Source organism: Rhinatrema bivittatum, chromosome 12, assembly GCF_901001135.1.
Source record: "Rhinatrema bivittatum chromosome 12, aRhiBiv1.1, whole genome shotgun sequence".
Lineage (NCBI taxonomy): Eukaryota > Metazoa > Chordata > Amphibia > Gymnophiona > Rhinatrematidae > Rhinatrema > Rhinatrema bivittatum.
Window position 1 is genome coordinate 44,687,894 of NC_042626.1, and position 18,882 is coordinate 44,706,775.

The 18,882-nt window shown below is 43.5% G+C and overlaps 2 protein-coding genes across 3 annotated transcripts in view; one reads left to right on the top strand and one right to left on the bottom strand.

Moving 5' to 3' along the window:
• Positions 1 to 5,673, bottom strand: part of FOXRED1 (FAD dependent oxidoreductase domain containing 1) — a 56,936-nt gene extending 51,263 nt beyond the window's left edge. For both annotated transcript variants that reach the window (XM_029573220.1, XM_029573219.1), the window contains exon 1: positions 5,273 to 5,673. In XM_029573220.1, coding sequence (XP_029429080.1) covers positions 5,273 to 5,411 — 139 coding nt within the window. In that variant the 5' untranslated portion in view covers positions 5,412 to 5,673. The remainder of the gene's footprint in view (positions 1 to 5,272) is intronic.
• Positions 5,674 to 5,719: 46 nt separating this feature from the next.
• SRPRA (SRP receptor subunit alpha) overlaps positions 5,720 to 18,882 on the top strand; it is a 95,896-nt gene continuing 82,733 nt past the window's right edge. Inside the window, exon 1 of the mRNA XM_029573218.1 lies at positions 5,720 to 5,979. Within this exon, the coding sequence (XP_029429078.1) occupies positions 5,863 to 5,979 (117 nt within the window). The 5' untranslated portion in view covers positions 5,720 to 5,862. The remainder of the gene's footprint in view (positions 5,980 to 18,882) is intronic.

Sequence of the window (18,882 nt, forward strand, 5' to 3'; positions counted from 1 at the left end):
AAAAGAAAAAAAAAAAGATAGGAAATAAGGAGAAGTGGTAATTGTTGGAGATTTTAATCTACCGGATGTAGACGGGAGAATCCCTTCTGCAGAACCTAACAGTAATCGAGAGATAGTGGATGCGCTGCAAGGGGCTCTGTTCAAATAAATGGTAATGGAACCCACGAGGGAGGGAGCTATACTCGATTTAGTGCTCACTAATGGAGATAATGTCTCTAATGTCCAGGTGGGTGCCTACCTCAGCACCAGTGATCATCAAACAGTATGGTTTCATATCACAAATAGGATACGGAGAAGTCTCACAAAGACCTGAGTTTTTCAGTTCAAAAACACGGACTTTGTTGAAATGGGGAAGTACCTGGAGGAAGAACAAGAGAGATGCGGAACCACAGTGGGACAAACTAAAAGGAGCAATTTCCAAGGCAACTAATCTATATGATAGAAAAGTAAAGAAAAGCAAGAGAAAAATTAAACCTATATGGTTCTCAAAGGAGGTGGCTGATAAAATAAAAGCTAAAAGAATAACGTTTAAAAAATATAAAGGATCCCAAACGGAGGATCACAAGAAAGAATATCTGTTGGAACTGAGGGAGACTAAGAAAGTAATCAAGACAGCAAAAAGTCAAGCGGAAGAAAGGATTGCCAAAGAGGTAAAGCGAGGTGACAAAACATTTTTCAGATACATCAGAGAAAGGAGAAAAGTCCAAAGTGGTATAGTGAAATTGAAAGGTGAAAAGGATCAATGTGTGGAGAGAGACGAAGAAATGGCAGAAATATTAAATGGATACTTCAGTTCGGTGTTCACTAAAGAGGACCCTGGAGAAGGACAGTTGCTAGTTAACAAGAGACTGGAGGGGAGTGGAGTAGATGAAACTCTGTTTACAGTAGAGAATGTATGGAAGAGTTAGGAAAACTGAAAGTGGACAAAGCCATGGGGCCTGATGAAGTTCATCCCAGGATACTGAGGGAGCTCAGAGATGTGCTGGAGGGTCTGCTGCATGTCCTGTTCAATAGATCCCTAGAAACGGGAGTGGTGCCGAGTGATTGGAGAAGAGCGGTGGTGGACCTGCTTCACAAGAGTGGGAGCAGAGAGGAGGCTGGAAACAACAGGTAATGGAGTCGCTGCCGAAAGAAAGAATAGTGAACTATCTACAGTCAGAAGAATTGCTGGACCAGAAGCAGCATGCATTCACCAGGGCAAGGTCCTGTCAGACAAATCTGATTAACTTTTTTTGATTGGGTGACTAGGGAATTGGATCGAAGAACAGCGCTCGATGTCATCTACATGGATTTCAGCAAAGCTTTTGATACGGTCCCGCACAGGAGGCTTGCGAGTAAAATGAGAAGCTTAGGAGTGAGTGCCGAGGTGGTGGCCTGGATTGCAAACTGGTTGACGGACAGAAGACAATGTGTGATGGTAAATGGAATTTACTCTGAAGAGAGAGCGGTGTTAAGCAGAGTGCCGCAAGGATCGGAGTTGGGACTGGTCCTGTTCACTATCTTTGTGAGCGACATTGCGGATGGGATAAAAGGTAAGGTTTGTCTTTTTGCGGATGATACTAAGATCTGCAACAGAGTGGATACGCCGGAAGGAGTGGAGAGAATGAGACGGGATTTAAGGAAGCTGGAAGTGTAGTCGACGATATGGCAGCTGAGATTCAATGTCAAGAAATGCAGAGTCATGCATATGGGGTATGGAAATCCGAAAGAACTGTATTTGATGGTGGATGAAGGGCTGATGTGCATGGAGCAGGAGAGAAACCTTGGGGTGATAGTGTCTAATGATATGAAGTCGGCGAAACAATGTGACAAGGCGATAGCTAAAGCCAGAAGAATGCTGGGCTACATAGAGAGAGGAATATCTAGTAAGAGAAAGGAAGTGATGATTCCCTTGTACAGGGCCTTGGTGAGATCTCACCTACAGTACTATGTTCAGTTCTGGAGATCGTATCTCCAAAGGGACAGAGACAGGATGGAGGCGGTCCATAGAAGGGCGACCAAAAAGGTAGAAGGTCTTCATAAAATGACTTATGAGGAGAGATTGAAGAACCTAAATATGTATACCCTGGCGGAGAGGAGGAGCAGGGGTGATATGATACAGACACTTCAGATACCTATGCTCTTTCCTCACCTCTCTCAACCTAACCTTCTTCCTATACGCCGATGACGTTCAGATTCTACTCCCCATAAAAGACTCCGTCACAAACTCACTCAAAATCTGGGACAATCACCTGCTGAAGATAACACACCTACTTTCTCAATTGTCCCTCAACCTCAACAAAACTGAAATACTTCACCTCAACAACAAGACAATATCACCCCTTAAAGACAACAACTCAACCGCTACAATAGTCAATAGATTATCCTCCTCAACCAGAGACCTCACTATAATCATTGACAACGAACTCAACATGAAAAATCATATAAGCTCAATAATAAAGGCCGGATTCTTCCAACTGCAAATCCTCAAGAAAAAATCAAACCTTTTCTCTACGCCCAAGACTACAGAACTGTACTCCAAGCACTAATATTCTCCAAACTCGACTACTGCAAGCCCTACTACTGGGCCTCCCAACTAACACCCTCAGACCACTTCAACTACTCCAAAACGCTGTGGCAAGATCACTAACACACTCCAAGAAATCCGAACACATCTCTCCAATCCTCAAAAACCTACACTGGCTACCCATCCCACAAAGAATTCAATACAAAACATTATCACTCATACACAAAGCACTATACACCGAAAAATTTGACTGGCTAAGCCCTGCCCTTCACTTTCAAACCTCCCAAAGAACACTACGATCCACCAACAATGGACTAATCCCTACGCCTTCACCATAATTGGCCCACATGACATCCACAAGGGAACGAGCCCTGACAGTCGCAGGTCCAACACTATGGAACAGCCTACCACCACAACTCAGACTCAACCCTACAACCCAATCTTTCAAAAAAGACCTTAAAACATGGCTCTTCCAAAAAGCTTATCACAACTACCCAATACATATGTTTACAAAATCATAACATATGATTCCATTAAGATCAACGCAACAAGCAACAAGGACCAATATAAGTGTTCTAATCATTACTCCCACCGTCCCCCCACTACCCCTCAGAGACCCAGTACAAATATGTGAAACATCACCAAAAGAAGCTATAAAGTTAAACGCAGCATGTTGCAAAGATCAATGTAAAATGCTAACAACGTTCAAATTCAAATCTCACAGCATTCCATTGTAAAACAGGAAGTCTATACCGATAGTCTCCCCTGTTGCACTATAAACCAGTGTGATATGTACAATGAACATCGGTATAAAAAAGCAAATAAATAAATAAATAATAAATACTTGAAAAGTTTTAATGATTCATGGTCAACAACAAACCTTTTCTGTTGGAAAAAAATCAGTAGAACTAAGGGTCATGATTTGAAACTCCAGGGAGGAAGACTCAGAACCAATGTCAGGAACTATTTCTTCATGGACAGGGTGGTGGATGCCTGGAATGCCCTTCCAGAAGAAGTGGTGAAGACTAAAACTGTGAAAGATTTCAAAGGGGCATAGGATAAACACTGTGGAGCCATAAAGGCTAGAAGATAGGAATGAAGAGAAGAGCCATAGGGGTGGCTTGCTGGAATGGAGGCTACTACCTGGTGATTACTACCCTTACTCAATAAGCCTTCACACGGTTAATGCAACTCCAACATTGCTCTCAGCTTCAACGGCAAGGGGAAATGTGGAAAAGAGGATTTGCATTCAGACAACCAACAAGGACTGAACTACACAATCTAGGTAAACAGATAAGCATGGGGGTAGCTTGCTTATTGCGACGGTTACTACCCTAAACCAATTAAACCTGATATTTCACTTTGAATGCATATACAGTGTTGCTCTCTGCTTCAAAGGCAGGGAGAAATGTGGAAAAGAGGATTTACATTCAGACAACATTCAACAAGACATGGATCTGTGCAGTCTGGGTAAACAAGCATCAGCGTAACTTGCTTGATGCAGCGGTTACTACCCGTAACAATTAAGCCTTATGCTCACCTTTGATGCAACTCCAACATTACTCTCTGCATCAGTGGCAGGGGTGGCAGGAAATTTAAATCAAACAGTTACCGAAAAGGGCCCTGAATTTGATGGTTGGTGAAACAGTTAAGTATGGGAAAATAAGTGTGGGAGCTTGCTGGACAGACTGGATTAACCGATTGGTCTTTTTCTGCCGTCATTTCTATGTTTCATCTCAGTCACACATGGAGAACTCAGACCTCACAAAATACAGAATAAAACCACCATAAAGTATAAACAAATGTGCAGACAAAAACTGAGCTGTAAAATGCAACATGCCAGACTCTATATACAGTGCAACAATGGAAAAAGAGAAATACACCATTCCTCTTGAAACAATAAAATCAAGATATATAAATTAATCATAATAGTAAAGTCATACTAATATAATAATTTCAAAACAGCTAATGAATAGAATATCCAATAATTAAAGACTTGTATACATTTTGAAAGTTTGCATGTACAAATTTATCTCATGCAAATTCATTATGGATATCCTGAAAATCTGAATGGCTGGTGGTCCTCCAGGACAGGTTTGGGAACCTCTGATCTAGGACATAATTTGATATTTTGGCACGCTCTTACTATCTGGTTAATTATATAATTTATCATATAGTTCGCTGTCATTTTCTCATGCCTTTTTTCCCCCATATGTAATGCTCAGATTATAATTGGAGCTCTTTGTTTTGAGGTCTTTCAATTTGTTAATATGTTATTTCTTTTTTCTTCTTCTCTTCTTTGCTCCTTGCTTGTATTACTTTAACAACTTTATGCTTTATATATTTGAAACTGATAAACAGTTAAAAAAAAAAAAAAAAGGTTAAATGTCCCACATGAACGTTAACAATTTACTATACTCATCACAGATGGACTATGATACCTAAGACTTCTGCCTAGTCATGCAACTTATCTGAATAAAGGTCTCATATATTTTTGGATAATTAGTATGAAGAGGTCTTGTTTGCTCTGTGAATCATTAAAATTGACATTACTTCTCATTCACAATAGATCAATTCATCTCTTCTTTTCTTCTACACTAAAATACAGTATCAGTTGTAAGGATTTCAAATGGATGACTTTCAATGTTTTTTTTTTTCCCAACAGAACACAGATAAAATAATTAAGCATTTCTCCAAGTAGCGTAAAGCATACTTAATCGTTTTATTTCCGAAATCTGCCAGCGGGAGTAGACCCAGAACACTCACCTCTGAAGAAATCATTCTGCTTGCAGCTGTGGGAACTAGAGCTAAGAAACCGGCAGTTTTGACCGAATCTGGCCCTGCATGGAAGGCACAAAATCCTCAAGTAGTGGTAACGACTATAGAGACCCCACCTGGACAACATAGCTCACGAGCTATCAAATAATCTGTTAGCCTTTCACTTCTGCTCGCTGCCAGAAAGAGAGAGCGTGGTTTCAAACATCATCAGTCAGAGACGGCGAGGTACCTCCCACTCTTGCGGCCAATCCGCAGAGAAGTGTGAGAATTAGTGTTTCAAGCCCTCGTTTTGAATTGTCCTCATTACTAGCGTTATGGAAAGGGTTACTTGCTTACACAACCATATTGATTCACCCTTTCCGAACTATTCTCTGCTCCCATTTCACTTCCTGTGTTCAGACGTCAAAGTAAGCCTTCCAACACTTGTATCCTTTAAAGGGAGAGACCGGAAGTCATAGGAAGTGACGTATAAAGTGCTCTGTTCTTACGACGTGTCTGTGGCGCAGGCCGAGTGTAGATGTGAAAACGTTCTTGGTTCTCTCTCCGCTTTATTTTTCTCCAGAACTCTCGGCTCAATCATGCTTGACTTCTTCACTATCTTCAGTAAGGGCGGCATTGTGCTGTGGTGCTTCCAGGGGGTGTCTGGCTCTTTCACCGGCCCTGTCAATGCGCTCATTCGCTCTGTCATCCTACAGGTGAGAAAGCATCCAGTTGGGAGAGGGCTTTGGGGCACATTCGGGGAGTATGATGTGGGAATTTGTTGCTAGCGGATGTGGTCAAAATCAGTAGTAATGTTGGGTTTGAAAATAAAATTTGGACTATTTTCTGGAGGATAGATCAGCTAATAGTTAACATAGTAAATGACGGCAGATTTAAAAACCAAAATTGTTTATCCAGTTTGCCCAGCAAGATGTTTAGAGTTGTAATTATCTTTCCATCTAAGTTGTTGCAATGCAGAAACGTAACACCAAAAGTTACCACAGTTTATCCCATTTCTTCATTTCAGTCCGTTAGCTACTAGGGATCTTTTGTGTTTATCCTATGTCCTTTTGAATTCCTTTACCGTTCTTGTCTTCACCTTCTCTGTAAAGGAAACCCTGGCTTCCCCCACCTTTTTCATGGGAAAAAAAACAACTTACTAATGCCAGTTAGGCTAGGGCGACACTACCTTTTAGTGCCAAGAGCTGAGAGTGAACAACAAGGAATGGATCGCTATTATAGTTGCCAATATTTCCAGAGACCAGGACTGGCCACCTGAAGACTAGGCTGGGAGGGGAGAGGAGAAGAGAGATGGTATCCCTCATTTGCATACATTTTAGTTCTGCCTAAACACTGTATATGCATAAAAGGATACTGAATTGACAGGCTGCACACAGGCAACAATTTCTCTTCCAGTCTCTCAGTGGTCCCCCTGCCACTCAACTGCTCCCCATTTCTTATCTTGTGGATCATTAGGAGGTGGTGGTAGGTGGCATAAACTTTTTCCTGTGTCCCTCTTTCATACACACCTTCATTCTGGCACCCACAAACTCATACATGCTCCTGCTCTCTTTCATACATGAGCTCAGAAGGTCAGAAGCATGCTGGGAGAGAATTAAGGCTGTCATGAGAGGCAAGCAAGTGCCCAGGGTGCTAGGTCCAGAGGGCACTAATGCACCTCATTGGCGGCTGACTACCAGTGCTGCATGCCACCATTGTAGTGGAACAAGTGTTCCTTAGCCCCTAAGTGGCTGTTGACTTAGCTGGCCAGTCAGGCACTGCCTTCCACCCCCCCCCCCCCCCCCCCTGCCAGCTATATTACCTACATTGCTTAGGGCATTGGGAAGGCCAATAATAGAGGAGCAGTGAGATAATAGGCAGCAGAGGGAAGTCTGGATGCAGGGAAAGGGCCAAGAAAGGGATACAGGCATGGGCACAGAGGGGAGGGAGATCACTGCAGTGCACTATATATTTTTAACATCAGGTAAGTTCCAGGTTGCTAAAGTACAAGGTATGAGTCCAGAGTGAGACCTGAGGGAGGAAGGTACAGCCTATAGAGCAATTTCTGAGATATCTGTAGCTGTTGGCTGGCCTGAGCAAGAGACTCTGACCCATTCTCTCTCTTCTTGCCCCCACTATTTCTCAATCCTATCATGCTCCCCGTATGTCTTTCTCCTCTTTCCTCACCCTGTACCTGCATCTGTCTGTCTTATGCCCCCTTTTCCTCTGTGCCTTTATCTGGCTCAGTGCAGCCCCTCTCTCAGGTCCTGGCCCAGCATGCTGGGGAGGGGAGGGGGGAACCAAGAGGGTCATTGTTACAGAAATCTAGAGTTGCTGGTTGCTGTGCCCCACCTCCTTTCCCTATGCTGTCTGATCACAGCATAAGAAAAGAGGTTTGGGCAGTAACACAACACAGCTCTCCTCTGAGAGATTCCGACCCTACCTTTCTCTCCTTTTAAGTAGGAGTCTGTGGGGGAGAAGAGGAGCCACCTACAAAACCAGACTTTTAACCTTCAGTCGGTACATCTGACCGGATGCTGCACATCATGCCTGAAAACCTGCCTGTCTAGTCCAGGGGTGGGCAGTTCCGGTCCTCGAGGGCCACGAACCAGTCTGGTTTTCAGGATATCCCTAATGAATATGTATGAGAGAGATTTGCATGCACTCTGCCTCAGTTGTATGCAAATCTATGTCATGCATATTCATTAGGATATCCTAAAACCTCGACAGGTTTGTGGCCCTCGAGGACTGGAATTGCCCACCCCTGGTCTAGTCCAAAATCGGGCAGCTGGCAATTCACTATAGGGTCGTCTTCCAAGTGATATTGACCATGAGGAAAGGCTAAAGAGGTTAGGGCTCTTCAGCTTGGGAAAAAGACTACTGAGGGGAGATATGATAAGAGGTGTGTAAAATGAGTGGACTGGAATGGGTGAACTTTCAAAAAGTACAAAAACTAGGGGACATGCAATGAAGTTTTTAGGTGATATGTTTAAGACAAATAGAAAATACTTTTCTATTCAGTGCATAATTAAACTCTGAAATTTGATGCCAGAGGACATGGTGAAAGCTATTAGTGTAGCTGGGTTTTAAAAAGGTTTGGACAAGATCCTGGAATAAAAGTCCATAAACCATCATTAATATGAATTTGGGGAAATCCACTGCTTGTCCCTGGGATATGCAACATGGAATCTATTTAATTTAAGAATCTTGCCAGGTACTTATGACCTGGATTGGCCACTGTTGGAAAAAGCATGCTGGGCTTGATGAACCCTTGGTCTTGACCCAGTATGGCAAGTCTTTTGTTCTTATTCTATTAAGATTTGGCCCCAATAAGCCAGTTGTCTAGATAGGAGTATAGCAAAACCCCTCTTTTGCGCAAGGCCACTACCACTACTATCACCACCATTAACTTGATGAAGGTTCTTGGGGTGGTGGCAATGCCAAAGGAAAGGGCTTGAAACTGGAAGTGCTTGCCTAGCATGCATAAGTGTAAGAGTTTTTGGTAAGCATCCCATAGGGGGATGTGGAAAACATGCTTCTTCCAGGCCAAGGGAAATCAAACTCCCCTTTCCTTACTATTTCGGAACTATTCAGTATGGAAATGTTTATTTTAAAAGTATATAAGAACATAAGAACTTGCCACGCGGGGTCAGACCAAGGGTCCATCAAGCCCAGCATCCTGTTTCCAACAGAGGCCAAACCAGGCCACAAGAACCTGACAATTACCCAAACACTAAGAAGATCCCATGCTGATGCAATTAATAGCAGTGGCTATTTCCCTAAGTAAACTTGATTAATAACAGTTTATGGACTTCTCTCTCCAAGAACTTATCCAAACCTTTTTTGAACTCAGCTACACTAACTGCAATAACCACATCCTCTGACAACAAATTCCAGAGCTTTATTGTGCATTGAGTGAAAAAGAATTTTCTCTGATTAGTCTTAAATGTGCTACTTGCTAACTTCATGGAATGCCCCCTAGTCCTGGATTGGCCACTGTTGGAAACAGGATGCTGGGCTTGATGGACCCTTGGTCTGACCCAGTATGGCATTTTCTTATGTTCTTCTTATATTCCTCCCAAAAGTAGCACTGGAATGTCACAGACACCAGTTATTTTACCAAGATTTAGAAAGGAACAATGCCAGGGACAGAGGAACAATCTGAGATTGCTGGATGTAAGGAGATGCCTAATCAGATATATGGTAGCTATGAATGGGTTTAGAAAGTCAGACTTCTTATATTATTTGCAGGTGCGCACAGAGGGAAAGCAACCTCAAAGGCAATGAGTGCAAGTTGGATTAAGGAAGCAATTGCATCAGCATATATAATAAAGGGAAAGCAAATTCCAGATGGTCTAAAGGCTCGTTCCACGAGGGCACAGGTGGCCTCCTGGGCAGAGCATAGGCTGGTAGACCCAGTCGAAATCTGTAAGGCAGCCATTTAGGCGTTACTGCATCCTTTTTTAAAACATTATAGGCTGAACCTCCATGAGAGGGAATTATATGGATTTCTCCACAGAGATCCTAGAAACAGATATGGGATATCATTCACCTGATGGATTGGTCTGCAGGACAATACGAAAGGTTTAAATAGTCCTTACCTGCTAATTGTCTTGCTTTCAGTTCTTATAGAGTAGTCCAGAACCCACCCAAGAAGAAGTCAGGGACAATTTTTTTTTTTTAACTTTTCTGTATTGATTAGCTGCTTAAGCAAGAGAATAAATGAAGAGAAAAAGTAGATTTGAAAGAACAAGCAGAGAACTCTCTTCCTTTCCTTCTATTCACATAAGGGCCACAACCAGGTTGTGACCCTAGAAAATTAGGTAAATATGTGCACTGCTGTTCATTTCCCGATTGTAGACCAGGGGTCTGAATAAGAACATGAGTGTGTGTGAGTAAATCCAGGGGAGTAAGTGTGTGTGGAGTGGGGAGAGAGTGTCTTACAGCCTGAGAGTGTGTCAGTGTCTGTGAGAGCGAGAGGTTATGGTGGGTATAAGAGCATGAATGTGTATGTGAGAGAGAATGGACATGTGAAATTGTGTAAGAGAGGATAACCTCCTAATCCTCGACAATATCAGGGTGACTGGAAATCAAGAACTCCCATGTATGGACAGCAGGGGCTTTTTAAAATCCTTATTAGTTTTAATTATTGGGTGTTATTTGATATATGTGCTGTTTTGAAATATTTTATTGGTATTTGGGAAATTGTAAAAAATGTATATGATTTTAATTAATAGAAATTCTATTTATCAGTAGTTTTAAAATATTCTTTTACAAGCCGTTAAGCCCGTAACAACAGGCTACATTAAAACTTTTTTCCGGTTCAGTTTTCGGAAACGGCACTCTTCTACATTTCTTCTCCCTTACTCCCCCTTCCTCTCTCCCATTCACCTCGGTCACTCATCCTCCTCCCCCTTGGTCACTCACCTCCCTCCCTCCACTCAGTCTTATTCACCCTCTCTCACAGAAACCCCCTTCCCTCACTCACTCCCATTCCCTCCACGCCTCGGTCACTACACTATGTGACTCACTCGCTATGTGACTCATTCCTACGTTGGTCAGAGCTCTCTACGTTCCTTCCGTCCCAACTTCTCCTCCCCCCATACTATCCTCTTCCCTTTCCTTCCCCTCTCACCACATCCACAACTCCTTCCATCTCCCTTAGCCCTCCTCCACTCCCTCTTTTGATGTTCTCCAGAACATCACTCATATCCTCTTCCGTTTTCCTTTCATCCCCTCTCATCTTCCCTTTCCTTCCTCTCTCACCTCATCCAGAACCCCTTCCCTCTCCTGAGGGAAAGCGCGGCCGCTGGATGGCACAGACACAGATGGGAGGTCTCCGGGGTCTCTCTCTTGCGCGCGCCTCACCATCGGGCTCGTTGCTGGCCCGCTCGACGCTCGCTGGTGAGGCGCACGCAAGACAGAGACCCCTGGAGACCTTCTGTGTCTGTGCCGCTGCTCCTCCCCGCCACTTCCAAGCCAGCCCTCTGCTGCTCCACTTCCTCCCAGCACCATGTTGCTCCCCTCTGACAGACGTGTTCTCGCGCACGCGCGGTAGAGCTGCTCTCTACTGCGCATTTGCGGGCCATCGGTCAGAACCCATTTATATGGTAGATTAGTATGGTTTTACTATTATAACTGATGCTTTGTTTCTTGATTTTTATTGTTTTATGAGGAATGATGGTTCTGTTTTTCCATTGTTAATGCAGAGTCTTGCTTCTTGGGGTTTCCATTTCATTTTTTTCTAATTTGTGCTCTTTTATTTTGTATTCTGTATTTGGTGAGGGTCTGTCTCTGCTCTGTGTGTGTGACCATGATGAGAGATTCTGCTAGAATGTAGCCTCTGTATAGGGATCTATAGCAATCTGATTTGTTTTGTTTCCTCAGTATTGGTATTTTAGGATCCAGTGTAATATTTACCCTTGCTTATTCACAAGTAGGGTTATTGTTGTTTGAGTCTTTGGTGTTATTACTGTTATGTTATGATGGGATTGCAGTATAGATTTTCATTGTCGTTTTTTTTTTTTTTTTTTTTTTTGCGGGGTTTTGTGTTAGTTCACAATGTCTGGCAGTGGAAGGTGTTTGTGCTGCTGTTACTGTGAGGTGACACCAGAATTTGAAAATATCTTTTAGTATGATGAGCTGTAAGGGAAACATCCAAGCTCCATTGTTTGGGGGAATTTCAGTGGATGCACAGAGTTACAGAACTGGAGGTGCAGGATTTGTATTGACATTCTGTCCCTTCCTATAAATTCCAGACTTCACTCTCATAATCCATATAGAATTAGTTGAATCAGGCTATCAAATAATTTTATAGAGTGAAACTGGCCAGCTTTTTAAAATTATGCAGAAGACCCTTTGGACTTTTTTATTAACACTTTTTCTTTTTTTTTAATCAATTTTAAAGCAGGATCCATGCTATAGAGGTGGGTGTGATGAAGAAATGTCATTTTGGCTCCCCCTCCCCGCCCCCCCCCCCCCCCCCCCCCCAAAAAAAATTCTTCTGACTAGAGATGCCACTGATTTTCTGTGCCGGGCGCTGGAGACCCTTGGTGCGCCACTGGGTGCGAGCCATATGGGGCCACAAGCGGTGGCAAAGAGGAGTGGAGATTTGGCGGGCCGCAAGCAGTGCCCAACCTGCTCATGACCTAGAAAACAACAGTCAGCGGGCGTGAACAAGAATGAGGTAGAAGTTGGGGCTGAGACCGGGGGGGGGGGGCGCAAGGGAGATTGTGATAAATTACAGGAGGACCTAGTGAGACTGGAAGATTGGGCATCCATATGGCAGATGAAATTTCATGTGGACCAGTTCAAGGTGATGCATATACAGAAAAATAACCCTTGCTGTAACTGTACGATGTTAGTCTATTTTAGCAGTTACCAACCAGGAAAAGGTTCTGGGTGTCATAGTTGATATTACATTGAAATCCTTGGCTCAGTATGCTGTGGTGGTCCTAAAACTAACAAAATGTTAGGAATTATTAGGAAGGGATTGGCAAATAAAACAAAGGATGTCATAATACCTCTGTATCTCTCAATGGTTAGGCCGCACCTTGAATACTGTGTGCAGTTCTGGTCGCCACAACTCAAAAAAAGATATAGTTGTACTGGTGAAAGTAGAGAGAGAGCAACCAGAATTATAAAGGGCATGGAATGGCTCCTTAATGAGAAAAAGCTAAAGAGGTTAGGGCTGTTCAGGTTGGAGAAGATATGGCAAGGGGGGGGGGGGGGGGGGAGAATAAGAGATCTGCAAAATCATGAAAGGACTTGAACAGGTAAATGTGAAACTATTATTTACACTTTTGGATAATACAAAGACTTGGGGACACACCATGAAGTTAGCAAGTAGCACATTTAAAACAAATTAGAGAAAATTCTTTCTTTTTCGCTCAATGCATGATTAAGCTCTAGAATTAGTTACCAGAGGATATGGTTATGGCAGCTAGTGTAGATAGGTGTAAAAATGGTTTGGAGAAGTCCCTAAACTGCTTGTTGCCGACATTAGTAGCATGGGATTTATTTATTGTTTGGGTACTTGCCAGGTACTTGTGACTTAGATTAGCCACTGTTGGGGACAGGATAGTGGGCTTGATTGACTCTGTCTGACCCAGTATGGCATATCTTATGTTCTTATGCCACCTGGATCTGACACTTGCTTTGGACTTTGACCATGCTTTAGTCTGTATCTGGTTTATCCAAGTCTGCTGCCAGCCCTGACCCTGGTCTGTTCCTGGACTCTCTCTTGCCTGACCGCCCTTGGGACCCTGCTGACTGCCAGAACCCAAGGTTCAGCCTGTAGGGAATGCGGCCGGTATAGGCAAGCTCCACTCTGTCCCACCACAGGGTGTATTTGCCATATGTTGGCGTGGGCCCAGTAGGTTCACCTGCTAGGCTGCACCAATCATACCACAGCACCAAGGACCCAAAAATACCACGCACCGATAGCCTTTGCCCTTACTATGTCACAGGGGCTACCGGTGCCATTGGTTGGCCCCTGTCACATGGTAGGAGCAATGGATGGCCGGCGCCATCTTGTGCATCTACCATGTGACAGGGGCCAACCAATGGCACCGGTAGCCCCTGTGACATAGTAAGGGCAAAGGCTATCGGTGCCATTTTGAATACTGGCAGCCGAGTGCAGGAGATCACTCCCAGACCCCCGCTGGACCACCTAGGACTTTTGGCAAGTGTTGGGAGGGGGTTAGGAGGGTGGGGAGTTGTAGTTAATTAAATTTAAAGGGTTGGGATGGGGACAAAAAACCATTTTATGCCCTTCCCTAATTTGCTCCATAAGACGCACAGATGCCCGGGAACAGAGCCGGTTTAGCACACCATTTTTATTTTTTTTTTAATTTTCCCGCTCTGAATCCTAGGTGTGTCCTATGGTCAGGTGCGTCTTATGGGGTGAAAAATACGGTAAGTCAGAGGTTCAAAGACAATTAGAATACTGTTGCCTCAGGTGCAGACTTAAATATCCCCAGAGGGCTTATAATTTAATACCTACAGTACTTGAATGTAATCCACTTTGAAGTGCCAAAAAGCAGAATATAAATCAGATAAATAATACTGAAACTACAAGGTTCGAACAGTCTCTTATTGTGCTTGCAAAATCCCAAGGTCTGGAATTATCTGCAGGTCCTTGGGTTTAGGGTGCCTTTAGTAGATTGGGTTCCCTGGGTATTTGCCTATATGAGACCCTTTGCAATCAGCTATCAGAGGATTTTGAGGTCATGGTTGCCCTTTTATAGGGAGGCTAGAGCAAGACTTTTCTCATGGCTCTCTGACAGGACAATTTGTTCAAAGGTGTGGAGTTAGTGATTCTGGATTGGGTTGTGGTGACATTGATGCCAGTCTGAAAGGCTACGGAGCCATTTGTCTGGCACAGATGGTACACTGCCTGTCGCTCAGTGTCAGATACCTCATGGTCCATCAATCAGTAGGAAACAAGCAATCAGGAAGGCATAGGTATCCTTCCTTCCATCAGTCTTGGGCAGGGCAGTGAATGTCTCGTCAGACAATGCAGTAGCATGATTTGGCAGACGGGGGTTGTATGGTATTTTGCCATTGTAAGGGTACAGTCATATATAATTTGACTTTATCAGAAAATAAACCATACTGTTTAGATAATGGACATTTTATTAGGGATTTCTTTCGAGTTATTGCAACAATCTTACTGTTATAACTGATTACTTGTCATAAGTTAGAGGTCAGGGATTCAGAAAGGATAACTTTGCTACATGAATTTCGGTATATAAAAATGTTAAATAAATAAATACAAATAGAAAAACATCTTATGGTTATGAAACCTGTGAAATGCTAGTATACTAAAACCAACTGCTTCTTGCATCTTAAAATACCAATGTGACTTTAGCTCTTCTCCTGGCAGCTGGAGCATCATCTGTGTGGTTGTCTCATGATGGGAGAGGTGCCCACTCCATCTGGTGTCAAACTAGCACATCTGGGAGATCCTTATAGTTTTTGGAGGAGAGCTACAACAGTTCTGTCCCATGCTAGAAGTGGGTGATGAAGTGTCTGTGTCCTTGCTGAGGTTTCACGTAGCCAAAAATGAAACTGTTTTTGTCTCTCCTGTTCTATGGGTATTGCTCTCCCCTTCATAGCTTTTTAGCAGAGGCAGCAATTTCTTCTTTAGTGTGGCCATTCAATTGGTCCAGTACATCTGTGTGTTTTTCAAATGCAGCAGATCATCCTTGGTCACCTTGCCACTGAACAGGCTTTGTGGTGCAGACATCTTTATGTTAAGCTCACAAACGCTGATTGGGAGACTTGGACAGTAAAGCTGTGAACCCCCAGACAGAGAGGCCGTATCTGTGTTTGCAGGTATGTAGTTCTTCCTTTGTTTCCAGGACATCTCTTCATATAAGTTTGTGGCCTCACACCAGGCATTTGCCTCTGTTGTCAGAAAGGTCCGCTTGTCTGCATACATGCAGAGAAAAACAGGCCAAGGATCCATCTTGTTTCCAGAGACTCAATTTTGTATGCCACATACAGAATTAGAAGATTTTACAGGGCCTTGCCCCTACAGGGACACCAAAAGTCTGGTGGTTTCCTTGCAGGTTGGGATGATGTTCCACTGGGTGGAGCATTATCTGATCACCTTGTTGGCATCTCATGTGGCTGGGGTGGAGACTATGCAGGGGTATTTCCTGAGCAGGCACATCCTGGATCCCAGAGAGTGGGAGATGCAGCAGAAGGTTGTATCACTCATTCAGGCCACTCGGGGGTTTCCCCAGTTGGATTTGATTGCAACAGGATGGAAGGCCAAAACACCACAGTGTTTCAGTTGAAAGCAAAAGGCATGCTCCAGTCTCAACACATGTTCTCTGCCAAGGCCTCAAGACATCCCGTTTTACATGTTTCTGCTGTGGTCCCTAATAGGCAGGGTAGTCAGATGCATAGAGAAGCATTGGGGCAGAGTGATTTTGGTGGCTCCAGAGACACCCAGGCAACATGGTACTTGGTGAATTTCCAGTTGGATTGTCTCTTAACTCTGTCATATTCCCAGATTGCTTTGTTTAGGTATGATTTGCTTGGACCAGGTGGATTGCTTTTGCTTTGCAGCCTGGCTTTTGAAAGGAGAGGCTTATGGGCTATTCAGAAGAAGTCATCACAACGTTGGCTTCAGGTTAGGAAGCACTCAATCTCCTTCAGTGAATGTGTGTGTGTATTTGTAGTGTGTTTGAGTCCTGATGTCAGGAGGCAACAATTGTCCCACTTCATTAATCTTTTGCAGAGGAAATTGCGAAAGGGTCTAGCCCTGAATTCTTTTAACATTGCAACCTTGGCTTGTTTTTAGAGGGAAGGTGCACAGGGCATTGCATGGTGATATAGTAAGATTTCTTAAGGGGGTACAGCATTTGCATCCTCATTTTGGTGGGTTGTCTCACTTTGGAATTTGAGTTAGAGTCCTCAAAGTCCCTCTTTTGAACCATTGAGAAGGATGTCTTTGAAGGACTTTACTCTGAAGAAGGGCTTTTTAGTAAGTATTTGCGAGATGGCGTTCAGAACTGCAGGCCTTATCGTGTAAGGATAACTTCTTTCAGTTTATGAAGATTGTGGTCTTCATTCAAGTGGTACCATCCTTTTTACTGAAGGTTATTTCTTCTTTGAGTCAGTTCATGGAATTGCCATCTTTTAGAAAGCTGGACTCTTCTTTTCCTCCCCATGCCAGAGAACTTCGTTTTAGATGTGCACAAGGCTCTCCTGAGATTTTTGAAGATCATCTGTTTGTGTTGCTTAGTGGTCACAACAAAGGGGAGAAGGCATCGAAGGTATATGTTGCCAGATGGATTGAGGAGGCCATAGTCTGACTGCATTTCCAAGGGGATATAGTTCCCAGTAGATCGAGTTCTTTCTGCTAGGTACAAATTACATCTTGGGCTGAATGTTGGTTGGTGTCACCGCAGGAGATCTGCAAGGTGTGATGCCTTGGTCCTGGTACATATTTTGCTAAGCATTATAGACCGAATGTTCAGGCTCCAGATTAGGCAGTATTTGTTTTGTGAGTGGGCCTTTCGAGTTCCCATCCAATTAAGGGAAGCTTTGCTACATCCCAATCATCCAGACTTATCTGGGAACGATAAGGAAGGAAAATTGATTCTTACTTGTAGTTTTCGTTATTTGAATCCCACAGATGAGTACAGAATCCCACCCTGAATTTCTAAAGATCGCTCTTGTCTCTGTGTGTATAGATGACAGATGATTGGTTTCAGCATTCTAATTCCACTTGTTGGAGGGGGTTCTGCTGTTGGATTTGTGGTTAGTTTTACTTTTCTCTTGCTCGAACATGAGGATAATTTGTTGGTTTTTAGCTTGGTTACAGATGATACCGAGTGATTGCAGGTGGCACACTGTCTTATGTATCAACATTACAATAAAGCTTTTCTTCTGAGTCCATCAGTGGATAGGAGAGAGAAACTCAATCATCTAGGCTGATCTGTGACACTCAAAGAAATAAACTTAGCAGGTAAGAATCAATTTTTCCTTATTTTCACCTACATAGAATAAACACTGCAGGGAGCTCTTATGGCTTAGAGCAGGGTACAACTAATTCATAGCTACTAGTTTGTGTTATTTCATATCTAATTTTCAGACTATCACTGTAAAAGCAGTAGGTGTCTCTTCTCCCTTTAAGACACTGTGCATGTTGCCAAAGCAGCACTCCCAGACAGCTGTGTGTTAGCGAAGACTAGAATATTGGACTATGACCTGCAGTGATGTCTAGATTCCTTTTCTGGGTATTCTAGCTTTGTCTGGCATTTGGGAATCTGGAGCAAGCTTCCTGGTACCTATATGGCCACTTAGATCAGCTGTTAGGCTACCCAACTGGGATTTTGGATCTTGGATGTCCAGACACCAAAAAGGCAGCTTTCGAAGGAGACAATTTTCAAAACTATGCAGGTAGGTACAAAGTCTATGGGTACTTTTCCCTGCAGACTGCACCAGCTCTCAAAGGGAAAGTATGAGCATTATTTCCCATGACCTAATCCTGCCAGTGATCCCACATACTTTTACCCTTATATAGTCTGGGTTATTTTCAGACAACCTATTTACCAGGTTAAATAGTTTTTGAAAATTGCCCTCAAAGCAATTTTCATGGATAAAAAATATTTTCTCCTAGGACAAGCAGGGTGGTAGTGTTCACGCATGGGTGACATCATCAGATGGAGCCTGGCATGGAAAACTTCTATCAAAGTTTTTACAACTTTGACTGGCACACTGAACATGCCCAGCATGCCACTATCCACATGACCACGCGGGGTCCCCCTTCAGTCTTTTCTTTTCCGCGGAGCCATTGTCTCGCGGTTGTGGAGACTTTCTTCACAGTGTTTTTCTTCAATATCTCTGTCGGTTCTGACTTGCCTGTGCTGGGGTTCTCCTTCTCTGCCTGGTAGTTAGTGGGCGGCGCAATAAACTTTATTTCCCTTCTTTGCGGTTGATTCCCGGTGTGTTTCTCTCTGTGTCCACTGGACACCGACCACTTGATGTGTTTTTTTGCAATGGCATCGATTTTTCACCAGTGCCCCAGTGTCTGCGGACCATGTCCATCACGGACCCACGTGAGGTGAATTATCCTCTGCCTGGGGGCACCACATGACATC